This window comes from Lates calcarifer, unplaced genomic scaffold, assembly GCF_001640805.2.
Source record: "Lates calcarifer isolate ASB-BC8 unplaced genomic scaffold, TLL_Latcal_v3 _unitig_1152_quiver_589, whole genome shotgun sequence".
Classification (NCBI taxonomy): Eukaryota; Metazoa; Chordata; class Actinopteri; family Centropomidae; genus Lates; species Lates calcarifer.
This window is the reverse complement of record NW_026115321.1, coordinates 192063-215015: the sequence shown is the minus strand read 5'-3', so window position 1 is coordinate 215015 and position 22953 is coordinate 192063. Positions and strand designations below refer to the sequence as shown.

At 40.6% G+C, this 22953-nt stretch overlaps 2 protein-coding genes across 3 annotated transcripts; one reads left to right on the top strand and one right to left on the bottom strand.

The window, feature by feature from the left end:
- Window positions 1–1121: 1121 nt before the first annotated feature.
- Window positions 1122–4336, bottom strand: LOC108886848 (low affinity immunoglobulin gamma Fc region receptor II-a). 2 transcript variants are annotated; one of them, XM_018681915.2, is made up of 7 exons: window positions 4007–4336; window positions 3206–3238; window positions 2891–3033; window positions 2663–2783; window positions 2348–2587; window positions 1749–1898; window positions 1122–1396 (listed from the first exon to the last, which is right to left on the bottom strand). In XM_018681915.2, exons 1-7 carry the CDS (start codon window positions 4062–4064, stop codon window positions 1338–1340), a joined length of 804 nt encoding a protein of 267 aa, XP_018537431.1. In that variant the 5' UTR covers window positions 4065–4336; the 3' UTR covers window positions 1122–1337. The 2 variants fall into 2 exon arrangements, with proteins under 2 accessions (XP_018537431.1, XP_018537432.1); XM_018681916.2 differs by having other exon boundaries at window positions 1749–1880; window positions 4007–4141.
- Window positions 4337–5962: 1626 nt separating this feature from the next.
- On the top strand, window positions 5963–22919 carry LOC108886849 (type II inositol 3,4-bisphosphate 4-phosphatase-like). Its single transcript, XM_018681917.2, is given in 24 exon segments — window positions 5963–6021; window positions 6438–6519; window positions 6612–6817; window positions 6896–6943; window positions 7046–7146; window positions 8098–8217; window positions 12850–12929; window positions 15117–15210; window positions 15428–15497; window positions 15599–15746; window positions 16777–16925; window positions 17362–17469; window positions 17599–17707; window positions 18107–18272; window positions 18368–18568; window positions 18658–18802; window positions 19465–19670; window positions 19845–19968; window positions 20055–20181; window positions 20263–20403; window positions 20830–20927; window positions 21030–21127; window positions 21501–21655; window positions 22589–22919. Coding segments are annotated over 19 exon segments (2454 nt in total). The 5' UTR covers window positions 5963–6021; window positions 6438–6519; window positions 6612–6817; window positions 6896–6943; window positions 7046–7146; window positions 8098–8112; the 3' UTR covers window positions 22719–22919.
- Window positions 22920–22953: the final 34 nt, after the last annotated feature.

The following is a 22953-nucleotide window of genomic DNA, read 5'->3' as shown; positions in this document are numbered from 1 at the left end:
TGTATTTGTGGGCAGCATGGTGGATCAGTGGTTAACTCAGCTTCCTCAGAAAAGCTGGTTTCCTCCCACAGTTAAAAGATACATAGGTTATGTAAAACGGAAGACAGCCTGTAGGTGTGACGTGTGAATGTACTTGTTTGTAGGTGTATGACTGGTGACCTGTACAGCACACAGTGTACCCTGACCCTTGTCTGACACAGTAAGCAGGTTTAATGTGTGGTTTTTCAATATATTACATTCTACTCTATGCTATAAGACATATCTCATCATACTGAAATATATATATCACATTGAAATTTGCTTCATCAACAACAACAACAGACACACACACACATACACACACACACACACACACACACACTAAATCAAAAACCTATGAGTCAGCTATAAAACCTGGGCACTATTTGAGATGTGATGTAAAAACTGTGACAGTTAGCTAAAATTAGATAAATGACTGAAGTAATTAGCTAAAAATTGATAGTTGAAATAGTTAAAAGTAGATAGTTGAAATAGTAAGCCAAAAGTAGATCGTTCAAATAGTTAGCTAAAAGTAGGTAGTTAAAAATGTTATCTAAAAGTAGACACTTCAAAAAGTTAGCTAAAAGAAATGAATAAATGAAATAGTTAGAATGGATGTTTGAAATAGCTAAAAGTAGTGGATATATAATTGAAACAGATAAATAGATAATCAGCTTAAATTGTTAGCTAAACGTGGCTAGTTGAAATTGTTACCTAAAGGTAATGGATTGCTGTTGAAATAATGTTGAGTCATGGATAATGGCAGAAATACATTGGTAATGGGTAAATGACAGAAATAATTAGCTAAAACTAACGATAAACAGTTAAAATAGTAGTTGAGCTGGTAAGCTGAAGGTGATGTGTAAGTGTTTGAAATAGCTAGAAGATGATAAACAGGAAACAGGAAACCATGTATCCACAGATAAAAAGTATTACAGTACTTTTACCTAAGCACTGTGCATTGGATATGCCTCAGTTGCAGTTCCTGTTAAACCATCTGCTGCAGAATCAGTGAACGTTTCAACTCAACCGACCACCTAGAAAGTCTAATGTGTTTCCAGCTCTATTTATAACAGCGGTGACACAAACAGAGGCAGCGGAACCCAAGATCAGCACTTTATTTTCTGTGTCAGCAAAAAATTAACTCATGGTGAAATGAAAATACTTAATTAATTTATTAAATTCTATAAGTAATAAAAATAGATGAGATAATAAAAGTCTGACAATTTGAGAACCCATAGATGAAAATCAGGGGAATTTTGACATCACCTATTTTAGGGTATATCTTTGGGGTAATTTGTATGTGATGTCACTAATTGTTAAACAGCTATTTCCATGATGACATCAGATGGCTGGCTTGCCTCCTTAGCCTGCAGCACTGCAAAAATATAAAAATAAAAATGAATAAAACAAAGGTAAAAAAAAAAAAAAAAAAGTAAGAATAACAAAGATGGCTTCAAAGCTACCTTTTACTGAAATGGAGTGATTTCTACTTTGATTAATTCTACTTTTATTATTCAGCCTAGAATACAGTGTCTTGTTGGTAACTTCTCTACAAACAGACCTGTCTTCTAGGAATTACATTAATGAATTGATAAAATTAAGGAGATTTTGATTGACAGCCCAACCATCCACAAAATCCCAAATCCAACAATAGAAGACTGACCTTAAACTGGTAAAAATTGTCATGTGAGTCTAATTGTACTTATTTTGTAGTAATCTTGTCTCACCTTTCTTCCTGTCTCTGTATATGAGTCCCAGTAAGATGGTGGACAACAGGTAAGGAGTTCCCACCATCAGGTGACGCAGAAGGGTTGAGACAGGCAGCATGGGAGCTGGAGAAACCTGGTCTCCAGGTGGTGCTGTGGGGAGGACAGAGACTGGAGACTAATTAAGAGTCTGCTCAGGCACTTCATGGTGGTTTAATAGTAATATATATGTCTGCGATGTGAACTATGAACCGGAAGGGTTCGTATTTTGTGTTTGTTGCCAATTGCTTATGATCAGTTGATCAACAAATGCATAATGCATCACTTACATAGAATGATAGACTCTTGATTACTGAAAACTTTCCTCTTTTAAAAGTTTTTTAAATTAATTTACACAGATATCAAGTCATATTGAACATTACCAATAATGTTGTGTATCGTCTGCATAAAGTGCAACATATAATTCCACCGTTGCTTAAGTTGTTCATGGAGATGCAAATTCAGACATCTTGATATTCACAAACAAGCAGGAAATGATGAGATGTATTGGCCTATGGACAAAATCTTTGCATCGTAGTTTCATACTGAAACCACTGACTTCACGTAAAACATCTCCTCACCTTTGACAGTCAGTCTGCTCTCTGGTGAACTCCCATATCCATAGATGTCACACCTGTAGAGTCCTTCATCTGACTTGGAAACACTGTTGATGGTCACGTTTAATGTGGAGCTGGTCACCATGGGGATGCCATCTTTATAGAAATCAGCCATGAGGTAGCCATCTTTGTTGCGGCAACACAGAGTCACATTGTCTCCCTCCATCACAGGAAGAACTGGACTCTCCAGGATCACTGAACCACCTGAATGAGACACAGATAGCAGGGCTGATGGTCTTGTCCACTCCTGAAATTATCATTTTTATCACACAGGCCTACCAGTGACGGTGATGTTGACGGCGTCGCTGGTTGTTCCCCATTCAGTTTCACACCAGTACAGTCCGCTGTCTGTGGCAGGGAAGGCAGCAGCAACGGAGCAGGAGGACAGACACTCATGGACCTGAAGGACGACCAGAGGAACTGAGACTTAAACATGTAATCACCACAACTTTCTAATATGGATGAAAAAACAACACCATGTCTAAGATAACTGATTCCTTGACAAACCTCCCCATCCTCCATCCTCTTCATCACTCTCCATCCAGTCCTCGTCTCCTCTTCTTCCTCCCTGTGCTCGTCCTCAACACAACTCACAACAAAATTTTCATATTTAAGGAACTGGGACCTTTTAGGGGCAATGGTCACAGAGACTGGAAGAGAGGTGTAAGGACGAGACAAGAAAGGGAGGTAAAGAGGCATTGAAATGATACATATAATAGTAAGAGATCGAGCTAAAGTTACGTTAAGTGACCAAATAACTTTGACACAGAATTTCCCTGACTAAATTTCATGTTGTTTTCAATTTACAGACTTTAATCTTACCTTCTGCTTGACCAGAATCCAAGGAATTCATCACTAAATACAAAGAAAGTCAGTTTCAGTGCCAATAGATGGATTTTAGTCTCATTGTGCTTCTAATTGTATTTGTTTGTTTGTTTAATTTGCATTGATGTGATTTTGGTTTGTGAGACGACCTCTAGAACCTCTAAGAGGACCTCTAGAACCTCCTAAAGAACCACTAGAACAATCTAAGAAAATTAAAACCTCCTGTATATCTTCAATGATCAATTAAACCTTCTAGACAACACTCAGGACAACTGAAGGGACCTCTTGAACCTTCCCATCAACCACTTAAACATCCTAAACCTGAGAACCTCCTTAGTAACCACTAAACCTCCTACAGGACCACTAGAACCTTCTTACTGACAACTAAATCCTCCTAAAACCATGGTTTTGTGCACAGGGGGCACTGTCATGTTGAAACAGGAAACTCCCCCAAACTGTCGACACAAAGTTGAAAGCACACTGTGCTTATCTAAAATCATTCTGATTGTATACTTCCTGGAACCTGGAAATGAAAATCACATCAACACTGTTCTTATATTTGTTTTCAGTGAAAATATAAAATGGTGACTCATAACATGATCGCAATATCTTTCAAAAATAACCACAATATGATTTTTCTTTTTTCCTGTCATTCAGCCCTGGTTTAAAGGGAAATGAATGTTTGCATGTGATTGAATTATATATAGAGTCATAAATCTGAACGTCACTCCTAAAAAAGTCATAAAAATGCATCATTGAAAACACAATATATACATCTTATATTGTTGTGTTACTTACAGAGAAGAAGACAGAGAGCTGCCACCTCCATTCTGACCTGCTGCTGAATGAGATACATAGAGAGGAAGAGGTGGAAACCACAACTAAACCTAAGATACTCTAGATCGCTTTTTAACGATTCGATTACAAAAAAAAAAGGGGGGGGGAATTAAGATGTGGTAGAAGAACAAAGCAAGTCATTTGTGGTAAATATTCTTGGTAATTTTTTTTCCCTCCCTTCTTCTACAGGGCCCCCAGTCTGAGAAAGACAGAAAATAAATACAAACAATGCAACACAGTGTGATCTTTGTGGTGGTTTGGAGTTTGGCTCCTCACTGTCACATATACGTATACACATATACTGTACATGCATAGAAGCACAAATATGGCTGCTCAAATACTGCATGTACGAATATTAAGAGAAAAACAACAAACAAACTATGACAGTAAAACAGATAAAGAATAAACATATAAAATTTAAGAGTGAAAGAAGGTGAAGGTTGAAAACTTATGAGGAAATTACGTAGTGTGTCTACATTACAAATGTGTACACACAGAACCAGACAAAGTATGTGGTATATTGTTATAATGATCTGAATTTAAAGCCAACTCCTCCAAAACACACCCAGAGGAGAAAATTCAATTATTAAATTGAAATATTTTAACAAAATATTTCCTCCATTATATAACTCCTATTTCATAATAATTACAGATGTAAAATAGAAGTATACTCTTTTAAACTATTTCTAAACTATAATAAAATAGACACAACTTTAATAAACAAACTGAGTCGTTCTCTCCCTCACTAAAAATCAACTTTTACTGGTGTTAACTAAAAGTGGCTTGTTAGAAGCAGCCATTCTCGCGACATCTTGTGGTTTTACATGAGTAGCGCAGCCGAGAGGATTCGACACGACGAGGAGCTCTCGCGATACTCGACTCGTCCAAAGGTTTTCGATGGATTCCTCTCAAAACAAACAGCGGTCGGAAAGTTGGTTCTGACCGCAAAAACCCGTTTTAATGTCGGTAAGAGACGCTGATAAACCTCCGCACGTGTTAAAAATGTTTCTTTATGTCCAGTTTGTTTCATATGAAGTAGTTTTGTTGAGTTAAATAGTTTTTCTTTTTAAAGAGGAAGGGTACCAATAACTTTATCCACGTCTCTCCTTTCGATACACATGCTATAACCGCTGTAATAACTCTTCATACTAGTTAATGATTATTTAAAGCTGTTAAACTGAAGCAAACCTTTAAACCATTAAACTGCTCTGTTCATCGTTCATCGTCTCGTTTATCCTCAAAGTCTAAGTTTTAGAAACACCACTAATTAATGTAGGAAATTATCATCAAATTAAAACTACAGTACTACATTATAATAACTATTCTTATTATTGATAATTACATTTGCTTGCTTTATTAGCCATTAATATATCATGTAGCTCGAAAAGTGCCAGAATATGTGAATTGATTTTTGGCAAAATGTAAAAATATAAACCTGTATCTGCGTGTGTACAGGCAGTGATGGACATCAGACCCTGATGATGATGATGATGATGGTCGCTGCAGACAGGTGATATGTTGTGAGGAGGAGGAGGATGAAGATGAGGAGGATGAAGCTGAGGGTGAACCGCAGCCAGCTGCTGTTTCTGTCCAGAGACGAAACATCTGGAAACTTCCAGAAAGAAGGAACGCTGCGAGTCAGAGGTCAGAGGGATTCTATTCTGTTCTATTCTGTTTTCTTCTATTGTGTTCATCATCAGTCTGAGTTCAGCTGCCTTGCTCTGCGGCTCCTCGGCAGTCGTCTCCATCTATTTCGGTCCTCTGACTCAGTCTGACTTTACTTCCTGGAACTTCTCTGTGAGCAACAGTAGAATCACGTCCTGGATATTCAACATGAAACACGATGTGACTCTACTGTCGTAGAACTTAAAGAGTCGTGTTGTTTCTCTGATCACTGACAGTCGTTGTGTGTCTCAGGTCTCAGTGAGAGGTTTTGTCGACTGAGGGGAAACCTGCTGTTCATCCTGAAGAAACAGGTGAGAGATGAAGTGAAGGTTTTAAAAAGTCTGAATTTAACGTTAAAGTAACATTAGTCAGAACTTTTGTGTCTTTTTGTGGGTTTTTTGTCCTTGTAGTAGCTTTGAGTCTCTCTGTAGTTATTATGTGTCTCTTTGTGTTGTTTTTTTGTCTTTGTGGTGGTTTTGAGTCTCTGTATAGATGTCATGTAACTGATTAATGATATTACTGGGAGTTAATGTTATATACAGCTGACCAAAATGTGACAGAGGTGTCAATAAATTCATGCACTTAATAGTTGTAGACCTTATTGTTTGTTTTCTGTCATTTGGTATCATTTTACTTTCTTAAAAGGTCTTAAATTTCTTATATTTACGTGGTGAACATTGCAGATACTCTGGTTAGTTAAATATTAACCTTCGGTTTATGTGTGCAGGGTGGTGAGCTGGAGGAGGTGCTGCTGTTGGAGAGATGTGAGGTTATGAAGCTTCCTGACGACAACAGACGACTGGCTGTCAGTACGTAACACACACACAGACACACACGTTTTTACATACAATGATAAACTGTTGAAGCAGTAAAATGTGTGTGTGTGTGTGTGTGTGTTCAGGTTTTGAGAGCGGCGACCCTCCCGTGCTCCTTCAGTCCAGCAGCTCTGCAGAGTGTGCGTCGTGGCTCGTCGCCCTCAGAGGCGCCAACGCGAGTCACTGCGGAGACGCATCACACACCTCGCCACGCTCATTAACGCACACACTGCACAGCACACACACACCGCTGCACACTGTGACACAAGCCTGGAAAATGACGGAGATACAGGTGAGTGTACGACAGGTAAAAATCACTGTATGCATATTAACTTACCTGACTGATGTAATGTTGCTCTGTGGCCACAAGGTGGAGTCAGAGCTGCTGTTAAAGTCTCTCCACTGCACCTGAGTGTCGGTAAGAATTATTACTCTTAAATAAGCTCTGTTTTTCTTTATGTATTTATATAATAGTTTTATATATACAAACACACTTTACCAGTTCACTGTGTTTTCTCAGAGTGTCGAGTTGGAGCTGCCACAGGAGTTCAGATTCAAGTTTTTGTGATCAACCCAAACACTCACACAGTCAGGAAGCACTGCTGCTCCGAGATAGTGAAGGTACACACACACTTTCACACACAACCATGTTTACACAGTCCTGTTGTTAGTCTGGGCTCGGGTTGCTATACGATTTTCAGTGCTAAACCATGAGGACATTTCTCTGTCCTCACTAAGTCAAAAGACTGTGTGAGGGTTGAGACTTAGGTTTAAGGTTAAAGTTAGTTAGTTAACAGCTGTTTACTCACCAAGAGCTTCAGCTTCAGTCCTCTGGGCAGCAGCTACTTATTCATCCTCTCATGTCGGACTGGAGGGTGGATAAAATGGTTGTATGAGACAGCATAGGCCAGGGCTAGCAGGTTAGCATGCTAAATAGAATAGAAGAAAAGACAGAAATAGAGGCAAAACTAGAGTCAACACTGGCGTCACTTTCTGATGCTCTTGGTGAGAGAGGAAATGAAGTTTGCTGCTGAACTTGCAACGTTTCTTCTACATCGTTGAGCAAACAGCAGTTAATGCTAACATTAGCTATGTAGCAATAAAAGCAAAAACTTACATGTAGCACCTTTAATGAATGTGAGAAAACTGTGAAAACTTCTAAAACTAAAAACTACATTTCTTAATTATTATCTTGTTTTAAATACACATAAGATGAAGTACACTTTATTCTCGACATTTTACTATCTTGCCAAACAATGCAAATGCTAATGTTTGCTATGCAGCGATAGCAAAAACGTAGCATCTTAAGTGAATGTAAGAAAATTGTGAACTTCCACAACTAAACTAATATCTCTTTATCATTATCTTGTTTTATATACAGATAAAACTGTCCCGCTTAAAGTTGCTAATGCTAACATTAGCTTCATAGCATTAGCAAAAACTTAGCTAGCTTAGGTTAGGGTTAGGATTCGTCTTCAGGAAATCAGTGTAGGTTAATGTAATGTCTTCTGAAGTCACAGTAACACAACTAGTGTGTGTGTGTGTGTGTGTGTGTGTGTGTTTGTGTTGCAGGGACCGGACGAGAGTATGTTTGTAACATCTGTGTGTTTCCGTGGCGACTACCCGCTCTACCATGACAGCAGGATCAAAGTCACGGTTTACCACGCACAGGAGCCGACAACACACAACACAGTGAGTGTGTGGTGTGTTTTGTGTGTCTGCAAAATTGTGTATAAAAGAGGATTAGTGCAAAGGATATGTACATGTGTAATACCAGAGGTTTTCAACACACAAACACACACACAACACACACACACACACACACACTTGATTTCTCAGTTAATCTCACACACACACACACACACAAAGAGAGAGAGAGAGAGAGATGGGAGGGTAAAACGAGGACAGCAGCAGGGAGAAAGTGAGATTTTAGATAAATAGATATTTTCAGTTTTTCTCTCTTTGCGTTTCTGCCAAACTCGAACACGACCGGACGCTTCACTAATCTGCATATTTCCCATGATGCCAGTGGCCGTACGATTTTAATCCCGTTCGCCCGTGACGAAAAAGAGAGGAGGAGGAGGAGGAGCAGGAGGAGGAGGTGATAGAGGGAGCAGAGAGAGAGACACTCGACTCGGCCGGTGTGTGTTAGTCTTTTCATCTGGGGACGATCAGAGAGACAGAGCAGAGCAGAGGAGACGACCGAATGCAGGATTTTCAGTCGATCTTTCATAACTGATGGATTATTTTGTTTGAATATGTTGAGTTCACGATTTACTGGACGCTCCTGCTCTTCTTCCTCTTCGTCTCTGCTTTATTTTTCTACATTTCTGTCTCGTTTTACTGTCTGTAAATCCATCATGAGCAAGAGAAATTGTTTTATAGCTGCTGCTGCTGACAAACAGTTGTTTTTCTGACTCTCTGATGCAAACACAGTAGTGCAGTGAGATTTAATGACAGCAGGTGCATTCAGGTGCAGGTAGGAAACTGCAGGCCAAGTATTGCAGTGTTGGAGGCTACCCAGAGTACTCAGATTACTTCTCGTTGTAACACGTAACACAACATTTTCTCAACCTCCTTGTATTCATCAGTGGGGCAGGGTATCAAATTACAACGGAGTCTGATCAGATTCTTCAATCAGACAGTTTGAAGCTTTATAATCAATAATCTGTTGGTTTTAGACTTTTTATAGTCTGAGTTCTTTTACAGTAACTTGTTACTGACTCTGGCCTCTTTTGTTTAAAAAAAAAAAGTTTAAAAAGTAGCAGTACTAGAATTATAGTGTTGAATTTGTGACTGAAAATTTTCATAACTGATTAAGTTGATGATTATTTTGTTGATTTATAATTTTTTTGTTTATAAACCATCAGAAAATAGTGAAAAATACCTGTTATTATTTGATCAACTGTCCAAAACCCAAAGATATTCAGATTACCGTCACATTGTCACAGAAACAGGAACCTTTGAATATTTGACATTTCTTTTTAAAAATGTCTGACAATTAACAGATTATCAAAAATCATCATTATGATTATGACTAATTGATTCCATGGTCCTGCTTTCTAGAATTAAGGTGAATTTTTAAGGATACTTTCTTCCCAGTACATTATATCTGATTGCCAATGACTTGATGTTGAAAGAGGAACATTAAACCGGCTGCAAGGAGGTCAGAGGTCAACAGATTGGACAAACATCAGTCGGATTAATGATTTTTATCTGGATTTTTTAGAGAGACAAGTGGAAAGAATAAGGAAGATGACAAAGAATAATTTACTCAGTTCAAGTTTCTTGGATTTAAAACTGCAGCTGCACTTTTTTAGTGGTTGAGTTGTTGATTTTTCTGCAGATTTTTACTGGTTTTCCTGCAGTTTTGATGAGGCTGTAAGTCAAAGATAGTCTTATCAAATGGTGTCCTAGCTTGCTGGTCTCAGTTCTGTTTTATGTATTGTTTTATTGTCCTGTATGTCACTCCGTAGAGCTGTTTTCTTCTCTGACATTCTTTATATTGAAATTTTGGACAAAAGCTGCTGTTTAAAACACAAAAAAGGAAACCAAAGAAAGAAGAAACTCTTGTTTTGGTCTGGACTAAAGAATGTGTAGCAGAGACTGAGCTTTGAATTCTCAAATCAAAGTTTCAGTTGCTTATTAAAGTGAGAAAACAGGAAATACTACAAAGCCAGAGGTAAAGCGAGACAGAGCAGAAACAGAAAGGAAGAGTTTTTTTGTTTGTTTTTTGTTGTTTTGTTGTTGTGGAGATGCAGAGAGTGATGATGGCGTGCACCACATGTTTTGGTCCACCAGGAGACAACAGCTCCTCTGCTGGACAGGTAGGGGAGTGCACATAAACACATGCGCACACATAAACTGACTCTAAATATTCTCCAGCCTGTTTCCTCCTGAGAGCTTCTCATGTCTTATATTACTAGTTAAATTTATTCAGCTGATCTCCGAACCAAACCAGCTGAATAAGCTAATTTTTTGTGTAACCAGTTATCAAAAATCGCAGTCATAATTCAGTCGTAGCTTGCGAACGACATGTCGCAGACCTCAGCTGTAGAGTCTGTCAGAGTTGTCTGAGTTTGTCACTGTAGTTTGTAGATGTGTCTAGGTTTGATGGGGATTAGCGTGTAATCTTAAAAGCCTCTTGTTTTGCCTGAGAACTCAATGAGACAGATTAGCTCAGTGTATGTTTGTGTGTTATTGCCCAAACATTCAGATGCAAACAAGGAAATGTGGCAACAGGTCGTCTATATGGAGTTAACGTCTGAATATCTTATTTATTTCTGTCTGTCTTTCTTTCTCTCTGCTGGTAGTTGTGTTTTTCTAGGATTTCACCACATGAGAAAAGACTGCTGAGACTTTTCAAGAATATTCAGGATTTTAGTCTAATGACAGGCTTTGGATTTATCAGTTTATTCATCTCTTAATGGACACTTAAGATAACTGATTAATCATTTATCAGGCAAAACTGTCTAAAACATGGCCGTTTTGAATTCTCAAATGGTAGGATTTGCTTTTTTGACGTCTGTTTCTATCATGTCTTCTTTGCTACTGAGCGTGGTTTCTTAAGCCTAAGACCTTGAGCCATTCAATGATGTATCGTTGTGGACATTAATCCACCTTTATTGTCATCAGATGATAATAAAGATGCCATTTCACAACATGATCTTCATCGTGTTTGATTTTCTGTCAGAGCGGCTCATTGGGGGTTCTGTAAATTTCTGAGCCTTCCAAACTATTATTACTTTCTCTTAACATCCATCTGATGCTCGAAATCCTCCATTAGTGTCACTGTGTAAAGCTTAGACCAGAACAGAAATCAGACTTATTTTGACTTCAGTTTGATGTGCTGTATGTGAATCTTTTGGCCTGTGTGTGTGTTTGTGCGTTGGGTGATTTGAGTGCTTTTCACTCATCAAGGTAATCCCCTGAGGTTCTGATTATCGTCATGGAAACAGTGATTTTAATGCTGTTTACTGCCGTGCGGCTTTTGGTTCATGGCTGTGACCCCATGATGATGATGAGGAGTTTGTATGAGTGTGTGTGTGTGTGTGTGTGTTAGACATAATGGGTCATTTATTAATTAATATTACAACACATTAGGAAGAGGCTTAAAACTGTGTAAAAGCCCTTTAGATAACAGGATGTATCCTGAATATAATTCAGGATACATCCTGAATATAATTTAAGGGCTGTTTGTCCTTTAGGAAATGGGCCTACTGTGTCACGTGACTTTTCCTGTTGCTTTCATGGTGACGTTTATATTCTGCCCGACACTGCACTGATGAAGTAGAAACTAGAGAACAGGGTTTGGTTCTCTGCCAGAAGCCACACAGATTACTTTCAGTCAGATAAACTCACGTGTACGGTTTTCAAAAGACCAGATGAGGAACTGAGGCTTTAACCAGGAAAAACATTCTTCTAACAAAGGGAGTGTGAGGCTGGGTGAAGGCTGAGTCTCTGTACAGGCAGAGGTGGGCAAACATTAAAATTATAGGCACTAACATTGTCTAAAGTTACAGTGGGACACGTTTGTCTCCACCTACTGGCAAAGAGAGGAATTACACAAACTGTCGACATGCTCAAGACACAAAACCACTAGCAATCCATGTTTGTCCTCACTTCACCGTCGATTTCTCTCTTTTTTAGACTGTAGTCCTTCCTCTGAACATTAAGTTAACTCCTTTATCTGGAGCTAGAGAAACTATTCTTTGACGCCTCTGAGTTTAATTGGGTAGACAGTGAAGATAGACAGGAAATGCAGAGAAAGAGAGTAGAGGAATGATGTCCGGATCAGGACTCGGACCAGGGTACCTGCCCTAACCACTCGACTATTGGGTCGCCCCACAGACACCAGATTTAAAACTCGAAGTCTCAAATTCAAGCTTTAACTTCTAGTCCTTAAAATTTCTCTCTTTGATATACGATGGCACATATAATTTATCATTTCCTGTTCGTATAAAACATTATAATATATGGATTTCTTGAATACTAACTGCAGGATACTTTGAAGATTAGAATATCACTGTTTCAGTCAACAGTTATTAGTATTGAGTATGGAAATGGGAAACACTACCACAGAAAGAGACAGGATTTGGGTGCAGGAAAGGTCTGTTTTATAGACAATTGAGGGCTGCCTTTCAAGTAGCTGTTCTTCCAAACAAAACAGTAGATTCTAAACACGTCACCTCCTGTGCAGGCAAACAGAGAGATTGTTTTGAAGGACCAGTAGAAAAAAAAAAAGAAGCTTCCATGAACTGGATTAAAGATGTAAAATGTACAGTGTGTCGCAGTTTACTTGAACTCTCTCTTTCTGTCTTGTAGAGGAGCTTTCTGGGTTTCACTTCCTTCTCCATCAGAGATCTGCTCAGGTCCAAGGAGCCTCACGTCTCTGTTAGCCTCAGGTAAACACATTGAGTCATCCCTGAAAACTCACCTTTTTCACTTTCTCCTTTATCTATTGTATATTCCTTATCAATCATATTTGTATATTTATTGTATCTTATTTTAGTTGCATTTCCTTGTACAGATGACGTGTTCTGCCCAAGTGCCCAATAAAGTTGAGCTTGTTTATTATCACTTTATGACCTTTTATCTCCAATTTTAGTGTCACATTGTTTGTATTGCACTGTATTCGCTGGGGAAACAGCCACCAAACACACCATAACTCCTCAAAAGCCCTCATTACCAAACTAAACTCAACTAAAAACAGCAAAAATACATCCGAAAGGCATCTCAAACTCTGTAACCACCTTTCAACACCATCCATGTATTCTCTGTGCCCATTTCTCATCAAAGAAAGTGAATGAAATGAGACTTCATACAGGTCTATGAGTTGTCACCTGATTGGACGTTGCTGGGATACCTGTAGCCAGAAGAGGAAGTGAGATAGGGGGAGAGTGTGTGGCTCCACCTCTACAGAGAGTAGAAAGACACGACCTCTTCCTGTTTTTACATCACAACATCTTCACAGACAGAGAGAACAGACTTATAGAAACAGGGCTGAAACAGAGAGAGAGAGAGAGGGTGAGAGACACAGGCAGAGAGTGAGTGAGTGTGATCCAGGTGTAAGTAGGCAGTGAGCAGTAGGTGTGTCTGTGCTGGCATGTTGCTGTCCAGGTGTGTCTCATTACTAATACATACCTTGCACAGGTCAGCACAGAGCTACAGAGCTTAGTGACTAGCTGCTTTGTTTTGTTCTGTTTTTCTACACAGTTATAGAGGCTTGTTAGCTTCTTAACTTCTATCATCATCCTACAAGATATCTTCTTTTAGTTAGCTTTATCCAGCTAAGTATCCTGTTTCCAGTTAGATTTTACTATTAGTTAACTTGTTTTAGATTAGATTAGATTTTCTTACTGCTTTGTTCTGCTAGCTGATCTTGTTTGATTTGATTTTCTTATTAGTTATCCTGTTTTTGGTTAGCTTTGTTCCACGAGCTGTTTTGTGTCTGGTCAGCTTTCTTGTTATCTTGTTCCTTGTAAATATGTCTTGGTATTTAACTCTGTCTTCTGATTAGCTTTATTTATTAGTTGTTACTAGTTGGCTTTATCTTGCTAGGTATCTTGTTTTTGGTCAGATTTTCTTATTCGTTGCCCGGTTTATAGTCAGCTTTGCTCAGTTACCTGTCTTATCACTAGTCACTTTTTTTGTTATCTTTTTATCTGTGTCTTGCTAGCGTTTCTTGTTACTAGTTAGCTTTTCTTTTTAGTTATCTTGTTTCTACTAAATGGTGTCTTGCATGTTAATCTTCTTTCAAGTTACTTAGTTTTGTCTAATTTGTCTATCTTGAAGTTAGCTTTTTTATTAATTACATTGTTTTGCTAGTTTCCTGCTTCTAGCTTTGTCTTGTTCTCTGTCAAGTTTAGTTCTGATAGTTATATGTTTTGTTGTTAACCTCTCACCCCTCACATATAATGTTATCTTGTTTTTAGTTAGCTTTTCCTATTACTTGGTTTTTGGTGGCATTTCTTACTCGTTTTTTTGTTTCTAGTAAATTTGTCTTGCTTGTTATCTTGTGTCTACTTAGTGTCGTCTTGTGACTTGTCTTGTTTTAAGTTAGCTTTTCTTTGTTGCTAGTTTTAGCTTTATCTTGCTCATTATCTTGTTCCCAGATTGCTTTTGTTCTTTGTTTCTATTTAAATTTGTCTTTGTAGTTATCTTGTTTGTAGCTAGCTTGCTAAGTTTGTCTTACTTTCCCCTCTTGGCTTGTTAGCTTGTTAGCTAGGCTAGGTAGCTTAATAATGATAGTTACTTTCCTTATCTAGCTTATCTTTTGTCTTTTTTTGTAAAGTGGATTGTCATAATGTCTTACAAACTTAGTAATGCTAGATATGTTAATTGTCTTCCTCATGTATAGTGTAAATGTATGTTCATCCTGCCAGTTTCAAAATATGGAACTGAACTGAGCTGAGAGATGGATAGGGAGAGGAAGTGAAAGAGAGCTAGAGTTAATGTTTTTAGATTCATTAACATCACTTTACAACAGGAGTGAATCCACTGTCCTGCTAAAGGTAAACATCCTCCCCGCACTCACTTGTCCTTATGCTTCCAAACATTGAAGCTCATTTATTTTCTTGCTTCTTCATCAGGACGATGGATGGCGTGAACGAGGTCGGGGAGGTGAAGGTGTCCCGTCTGCAGATGGAGGGAGATGGCGATGATAAAACTCCTCCTGAACACAAGGTAGAGGAAGAAAAATGCTGTAACCTCTTCTGTTGCCTTCACTCTGGACTTTCCTCTTTCTGGTTGTACTTGTGTAACACAGCTCTGTGGTTTCTCTTCTGTCATATTTGGGTTTAGCTTCACAAGAGTCACAACAACTACATTTTGTACTTTGTCACAACCCTGATTGGTTGTATTTTCTATTTCACCTACTTTACACCATCTTTCTCGTCCTCAGTGTCCTGCTTTATGTGACAGTCTTCACAGTTCAGTCCACGACAAAGAAAACAGTCCGATGATGAGAGCTGGTGAGACACAAACACAAGCAAACGCAGTATTTTCCCCCAGTTTAATAACTTCATATATTACAGGGGTTCGTGACATTTCCCTCCTTGCGTTGTGTTTGCAGTGCTGTGCGCTCAGGTGTGTAAAGTGTACAGGTTTCAGACGGAGGATCAGCGATGGCTACTGGTCAGGGAACAGCTGTCAGAGACGCCACTGTCCTTCTCTTTACCCAAACAGCTGCTGAGCGCGCTCATACGTGAACACACAAACAGGTAAGGCTGGATTATGCTGGAGGACAGCCATCCTTAAATTATAAAATAATGACTCAAGCTTTTATCTAGAGAGAGAAAGCCAGGCCTCTCTTTAAAATTTAGTCCTGAACTTCCTCCATCTTTTCCTGTTGTCTTCATAAATTCAGTATAATGTCCACTCCCACAGCATTCCTGATGTAATATGTGGTTGTTCATATAAAACGTAACATGAATTGCTAAAAATGAAAAAAACCCAGCTTGAGAGGGAAGTTCAAACCCTGCTTACTTTCTCACCTCTGCACAGCAGGCCGATCACAGTGTGAAGTGGGTGTGAATGTCAAATTCTCAGTTTTAGAAAGTTGCAATCCCCACCCTCATTCAGTGTCAGTGTCGATGGTTTTCGACTGTTCAACAAGCAAGAGTGTAGTGGCGCCTTTACTCTTCTGTTTGCAGAGTATATCCAGTTGTTAAGGTTTTCCATTTGCTGTGCAGCTTGCTCAGCGTCTGGAAGCTCTTTATTACCACAAAGAGATGGGTTTTATGTCCCCAGTTTGCCTGGAATAAACAGAGGAAAAGGCTGAACAGTGTAATTAGCCTTGATAGCCACTGTGCCAGAGCAGAAACATCATCTATCAACAGCAAACCCAAAGGAAGAAGGTCAAATGCATTTAAGAATGCTTAATGGGTTGTGTAATGAGCCTGTAAGAGCTCCCTGGCTCAGATGTTAGATCAATATTAATACATTATACAAACTTTTAATTTTCTACTCTTTTCAACTCTTTGTTTCAGAATGTACTTTATATTCTGTGCATGTTGACAAGTACTACAATAGCAGAACCTTACCCACTTCAGCTACTTAAGCTTGTGTGATTTAGTACTATGACAGTTAAAGAATAAACACTGTCGTGAATATTTAATACCTGAGCAGAACATCATTTATAGCTGAGTACAAGTAAAATATGCTGGTTTAAAAATAATTTCAAACAGGATTTAAGTGTTTCTGTGACTTCTTGTCATCTCAAACAAGCCTTTTGTTACCTCTCTATGTCAGGGTCCAGGAGGTGAAGGAGCTCGGTGACCTTTCACCCCACTGGGATGGGCTCCGCCACGATGTCATCAACCACTGTAACTACCTGATTGGCTGCTATCAGGAGACACTCGCCGAGCTCCGACAAACTCTCAGGTGAGGTCAATTAAAAGGTCACATGACCATCAGTTGCCATCGTGCCACAGTTTAGGTTGTTTGCATTGAATGTCTTGCCACAGTCGATTAGAACCTGGCATCAACAGTCTAAGAGTACGACATGCCCTCTTTGGTCTCAGAGACTCTGTCTTCCATTGGGTCGAAGCTGGAGACCCAACTCTCATCACCGGTGATGATCTTTGTTGTGAAAGTTGGGTCGTCCCGGACCTGCATGATGGAGATCATTGCAGACTTCGACATGGTGCTACTTCTTTTCTGTGGTGAAATCGCAAATGCTGTATGCGTATTACTGTACCTCGTTCCGTTTGTTCGCAATAGGAACAGTCTTGGAACTTTTTGATCGCACCTCCTTTAATGTAGCTGTAAGATGATATCAAAAGTGTTTATTAATGCACAGTATTTCTTTCTGTATTTGTGTCTTCTCTCCAACAGTGTCATCCTGCTTCAAGTCGAGCGGTAGCAAATCTGACAGACACCTTCAGTTCGTTCCAACCAACCTGCACTCTCAGAGGATGGAGGTCATCAATCCAGACAGAACAGGTATGTCCAGGAGTTTTCTTTCATTTCTTTCTTATTCTTTTATTCTCTGCTCCTTATGTCTTAAACTCCTGTTGTTTAGATGCTAGAGTCCCTATATTATTCTCTGTAACAGTCTCTCTCTGTGTCCAGGTGTGTGGTATGAGGTTATAACCTTCGGTGCTCCGGCTGATCACCACCAGGCCTTTAAACATGGCGGACTGAGACGACTGCTCAGCAAACACTCAAACCACAGGGACAGGTGAACGCCTCACCTCCTGTTGTTTTCCATCCCTCTCTCCTCTTTCTCCGTCCTCTGAACAGCTTTTCTCTTCCTTTCCATCCATCGTTTTATATTGTTGCCTGTTGGTTAATCTCTATAATCTCTGCTCTTTCAGGATTAGTGATGCTGTGTTGTAGATTAGCACACAAATACACGTTGCATTTTGTTGAATTATTTGGACTTGTCAGGATCCTCAGTTAAGATCCAGCAGCTGTAAAATAAAAAAAAGAAAACAAGATATTCTCAAATAATTTTTAATGAAACTGTAAGTTATATATGGTTTAGTAGAAAGAGATGTAAGAGATGTATGTTCATCAACTAAGTGTACTTAGTTACATTACGGTACTCTGAAGTCTTTACTCCTCCGTCTCTCTCCAGCTCCGTCTCTTACTCTCAGGACGAGAGCTCCAGAGCCAGGGAGCTGCTGGCCAGCGTGGCCCAGCTGCAGCCTCTGGTGTTCGGGCTCGCTGAGGAGCTGCTGTCCGTCTCTCTGGAGCTGAACACCGCTCGACTGCAGCAGGTGCTGGATGGCCTGACTCAACAGGTGAGGAGGGGGAAGGAAAAACACAGGTAACACAATACATGAAATGAGAAAGTTGCTGATGGAAACCTTGGCTCCTTTTTCCATTTTCATCCTAGACGGAGCAGTTTGTTCACGCGCTCAAAGACGAGCTGGTGAAAAGCGCCCTGTTGGCGATCCACAAGCAGTGCACCGCCAACTCCAACAGCAGCCACGTTCACAGCAACGGGTTGCTCTGTGACACCTCGTCAACCAATCAGGAGGGAGAGCCTTCGCTTGATGTTTACAAACGTGACACGGAGTACGACGAGGAGGAGTGGGCAAGTTGCGAGTATCTTTGCGAGACCTCATCCTAGCTTTAGACAGTTTTATAACGTTATAGTTTTTATATATGTGTGTGTTTGTGTAGGACAGGGCGTGGGCGAACGTTGCCAAGAGCCTCAACTGCATCATCGCCATGGTGGACCGGCTGCAGGGGCGAGAGGAGCGTCCTCAGGAGCTGACATCAGCAGAGCAGCAGGAATCCACGGGGGACACAAACTCTCACAACACGGGTGGGATGTTGTTTCATGTCTCTGCTGCTCAGTCTTTGTTTACGTGACTTAATCAGATGTTGCTGTTTGAAAATATTGTTGTCAGGATCGTATTATGGAGTTGGGACGAACTGTACTGTTCACTGATTGGCGAAGATTTACACCTCATTTCCACACAGTTTTGCTTTGTGTCTGTAATTGTGTCTGCACACTCCCTAGTGTTCAATGCAAGTCAAGACGCTAATTTCATTACGCAGCTAGCATGCTACCAATGTTAGCTAAATATTTCGTCAAAAGGTTTGTTTTATGCTAACTTACTGTGGGACGCTGCCAATGGTCTGTTCAAAATACCACAAAAGTTTAAATTTTTCAATGTACTAAAGACAAAATCCAGACTGAGTTTACCAGAGATTATGAAGGTAACCCACACAGCTAGCATGCTACCAATGTTAGCTGGACTTCTTGCATAAAAGTTCATGTTTTCATAGGGTGTGTCTGAAATACACTGCAAAAGTTCACATTTTTAAACGTACTAGAGACAAATTCTGGAACAAAAAAAATTGGAAGTTGGAGATCACGGAGGTTAACGTAGGAAATGTGGCGTTACTAACAAAAACAACAAAGAAACTGATTATGAAATTATTAAAACGCAGCTTAGTTATGACCTCATCTGTCTCCTCCAGCCTCGCCTTCCTCCTCCTCCTCGGCGTCCTCCTGGCAGGAGCAGCTGCTCCCTCTGGTGGTCACTCTTAGGGACTGCGTCCGTGAGGCTGTGGGGAAGGCGCGAGCCGCCATGACCTTTGTTGTCCTGCAGGGGGCGGTGGCTCCCACTGTCGACCGGGGACCTGCACAGATCGCACAGAGACGCCACGCCGTCTTCAGCCAGGCGGTAACAGAGAATCTGCGACGTTTTGCTTTAAAACTCATGAAAATGTTTACAACTAAATGAAGATTTCCTGGCTCCAGTCATGATTTCTGGATACGTCAGACTTTCTAAGGATTGAATGAAGCTGCTTTGGAAAAGTCCTTGAATTTCCTGTTTCCTGTTGATTCTCTCTGTCAGCTCTCAGCAGTGGTTTGTGGTTTCATGTTGAAGCTGTATGGAGGTCTGGAGGATCCTGAGTTCCTGCAGCAGCTTCTCTCTGTAGGAGTCCTGGCTCAGTTCGAAAGCCTGCTCAGCACCTACGGTAAACACACACAAACACAAATACACACACACTAACCTGCTGTACAGGCTGCATGTGGACGTACATGATGTGTATTTGTGGGTCAGGTGACGAGGTGGGGATGCTGGAGGACATGGAGGTGGGCGTGGCCGACCTGAGCGAAGTTGCGTTCGCTGTCACTGAGGCTAAAACAGAGCAACCGGACGACCTGCTGCCAACGCTCAGGGGAACATGGTGGGAGGCGAACGCACATAAACATACACTCATACACACACACAGTACACACTAACAGGGTGTGTGTTCATCTCGAACCAGGGGCAGTTTTGTCGTCGAGGTCCCGTTGACCACGGAGATGTTTGGGCCGTTGCCACAGGAGCTGAAAGAGGGGCGTTTGATACGAGTTCATCCTGTTCTCTTCAACATTGGGATCAACCAGCAGCAGAGTCTGGCTGAGAGGTACACAAACAAACACACAAACAAACACACAACTGAAGAGATGCTCTGTCCTCTTGTTAAGTCGTGACGTCACGACTGACGAAAATCCTGTTTCCAGGTCCAACTTTTCTGATCACTGTGTTTGAACAGATCTGAGTCCAAAAAACTGTTCAGTGTTATTCTGCTGCTTTCACTGTGACGAGAAAGAGCAGAGAATGGCTGCAGTTGATAAACGAATGAAGAAAAACAAAGTGTGATGACAGCGGGTGCTCATGTATTAGCTGTAGAGAATTAGCTGATATTAAAAATCATATCAGGAGAAAGAAAAAACACCTAGTTTAAATTTGTCTCTATCTGACCTGCAGATATTGTGATTTTTACTCTGATTTCCAGTGAAGGTTTGATAAAATAACACGGTTGTGTAAGAGTTTGTTTGTTTGTTTTCAGGTTTGGTGATAGCTCGCCGCAGGAGAGAGTGAATCAACAGAGCTGTGAGCGCCTTAAAGCTTATTGTGACAAGCTGAGAGACAAACTCCCTGACGTGGGTAAGACGAGGTTGATGTGAGCGATGTTGAGACGGTGGATTTGTTATCGTATTGTCTGCAGCTACAGCCACTGAAACTGAACCAGTGTCTCTCTGTCTCCAGCTGGTATCCAGTCACTATCAGACCTGTTGTTGTCTCTGGACCGAAGCGTAGAATCCAGGAAGAGGAAGAACGTGGAGGTTCTGTGGATCGCTGCGATGGTAAAACATTATCTTTGTAAATATAATAATATAAAGATTATGGTCCAGACCTTCATCTGTATGAAAAGTGCTAAGAGAAAACTTCTGTTGTGATTCAGCTCTTTATAAATAAAACTGACTCGACTTGACGTCCAGGATTAGCTTTTGATCCCAAGCAGCAGAAATGGAGCCTGTAAACACACACCAAACACATTACATCAAATATAAACTGAACTGATTGAATCATTTTAAGCATTTAACAAAAAAAGAGCGATGTCAAGAGTCTTTCATACATTCAAGGTGAAATCTAAACTTAAATATTAAGACCTGAACGTTAGGGGAAAATGCAGGACTTGAATTTGTCCTTAAACAAAGTTCTTGTGTTTGTGTGCAGGTGTGTCGTAAAGTGAACGGCGTTCGTCTGACGAGCTGTAAGAGCGCCAAGGACCGGACGGCGATGTCGGTGACGCTGGAGCAGTGTGTGTTACTGAGGGAGCGACACACACTCGGCCAACAGCACTTCAGCACCGCACTCGACTGCATGAGGAGGTGTGTGTGTGGTGTGTGGTGTGTGTGTGTGTGTGTGTGTCCATGTTTGTGTGTTTTACTCTGGAAAAACCCGACCATCCCCTTCCTCCTTTCCTTTCCTTTGTTGTCGTTTCCTTCTCTTCTTCCTCACTCACCTCCTTTGGTTTCCTTTGTCCTCGTTTCGTTTCGTTTCCCCTTTTTTTAAGTTTCTGAACATTTTCAGTTTAACTTTTATTTCTGTTTTTCTTTTCACTTCATGTCTTATTTTCCATTTTGTTGCTTTCTCTTCTTTCTTCTTTTGTTCCCTCTTTTCTTATTGTCCATTCTCTTCTCTCGATCTTCATCACACCTGCACACGAACCCCCCTCCTCCACCTTCAGGTCTCGTCTGTCCTGGGGGCAGATGCTGGGCTGTTACACCCAGCCAGGGTTCACTGTCTCTGGGTTAGACCCGGGGGAGTGTCCCTCCGGCCTCCAGAGCTCCTGGCTCCCAGCTGTGTTTGGCCCCCAAAGCTCCCAGACGTCACCTGTACCCGGTGGCCTTCCTCCTGGTGACCTCTCACCTCCTGGTCCTTTGGCTCATCCTCAGCCTGGTCATACTGTTGGCTAAGTACCAGTAGACCAGCACAGACCAGGACCACTGTGGACACGAAGAAACTCCACGAACCTCATGCAAGAACATTAACATCCTAAATTTCTCTCAAGTCTTTTGTGAGACTCGGTCATTACCTCATTCAGCAGCCTGTTGTCGTCGCTCTGTCGCCACATTTCATTCACAAAAACGTGAAAACAAGACGTTGACGTTAATTCGAGAGAAAAGGTTTAACAGCGTCATTAGAAAAACTGGTCTAGTTTTGCTGTTGTTTTGGTTTCTGGTTTTTATGAGAACGTCGATGCCTCGCCGCTCGTTCACGTGCACGTGTGTTTCTGCATTGATGTGTGTGTGTGTGCGCAGGGATGGCTGCAGGATGGAGAACGTACAGAAGAACGTGGGCAGCAGGAAGTTCGCCTTCAGCAGCGTCCAGCTCCTCACCTTCCCCAAACTGTACCGACCTCCAGACGGCAGCTACGGATCGACCCACTGACCGATGCTTGTTTCAGCTCCTGTACAGTTTGTTTTATCTGTGCTGTGATTTATGTGAATGTAAAGTTAATGTAATGACCCTCTGTACTGTTCACTGTGGCTGCAGGTGTTTGATTTACAAACATGTTTCTGTAATAAATGAATACTTGATTGTTTTCTGTCAAATATAAAATAAATTAAATCCAATGGATTCATACCTGAATTTGTTTCTGTATTTATTGTGATGCTGTCTCACT

Coding starts and splice junctions, on each gene's coding strand:
- LOC108886848 (XM_018681915.2), bottom strand. CDS start 4,064: ATGTATCTCATTCAGCAGCAGGTCAGAATGGAGGTGGCAGCTCTCTGT. Junction 2,784..2,890: donor AGAGGATGGAGGATGGGGAG/GTTTGTCAAGGA, acceptor GTCGTCCTTCAG/GTCCATGAGTGTCTGTCCTC. Junction 2,588..2,662: donor CGTCAACATCACCGTCACTG/GTAGGCCTGTGT, acceptor TGTCTCATTCAG/GTGGTTCAGTGATCCTGGAG.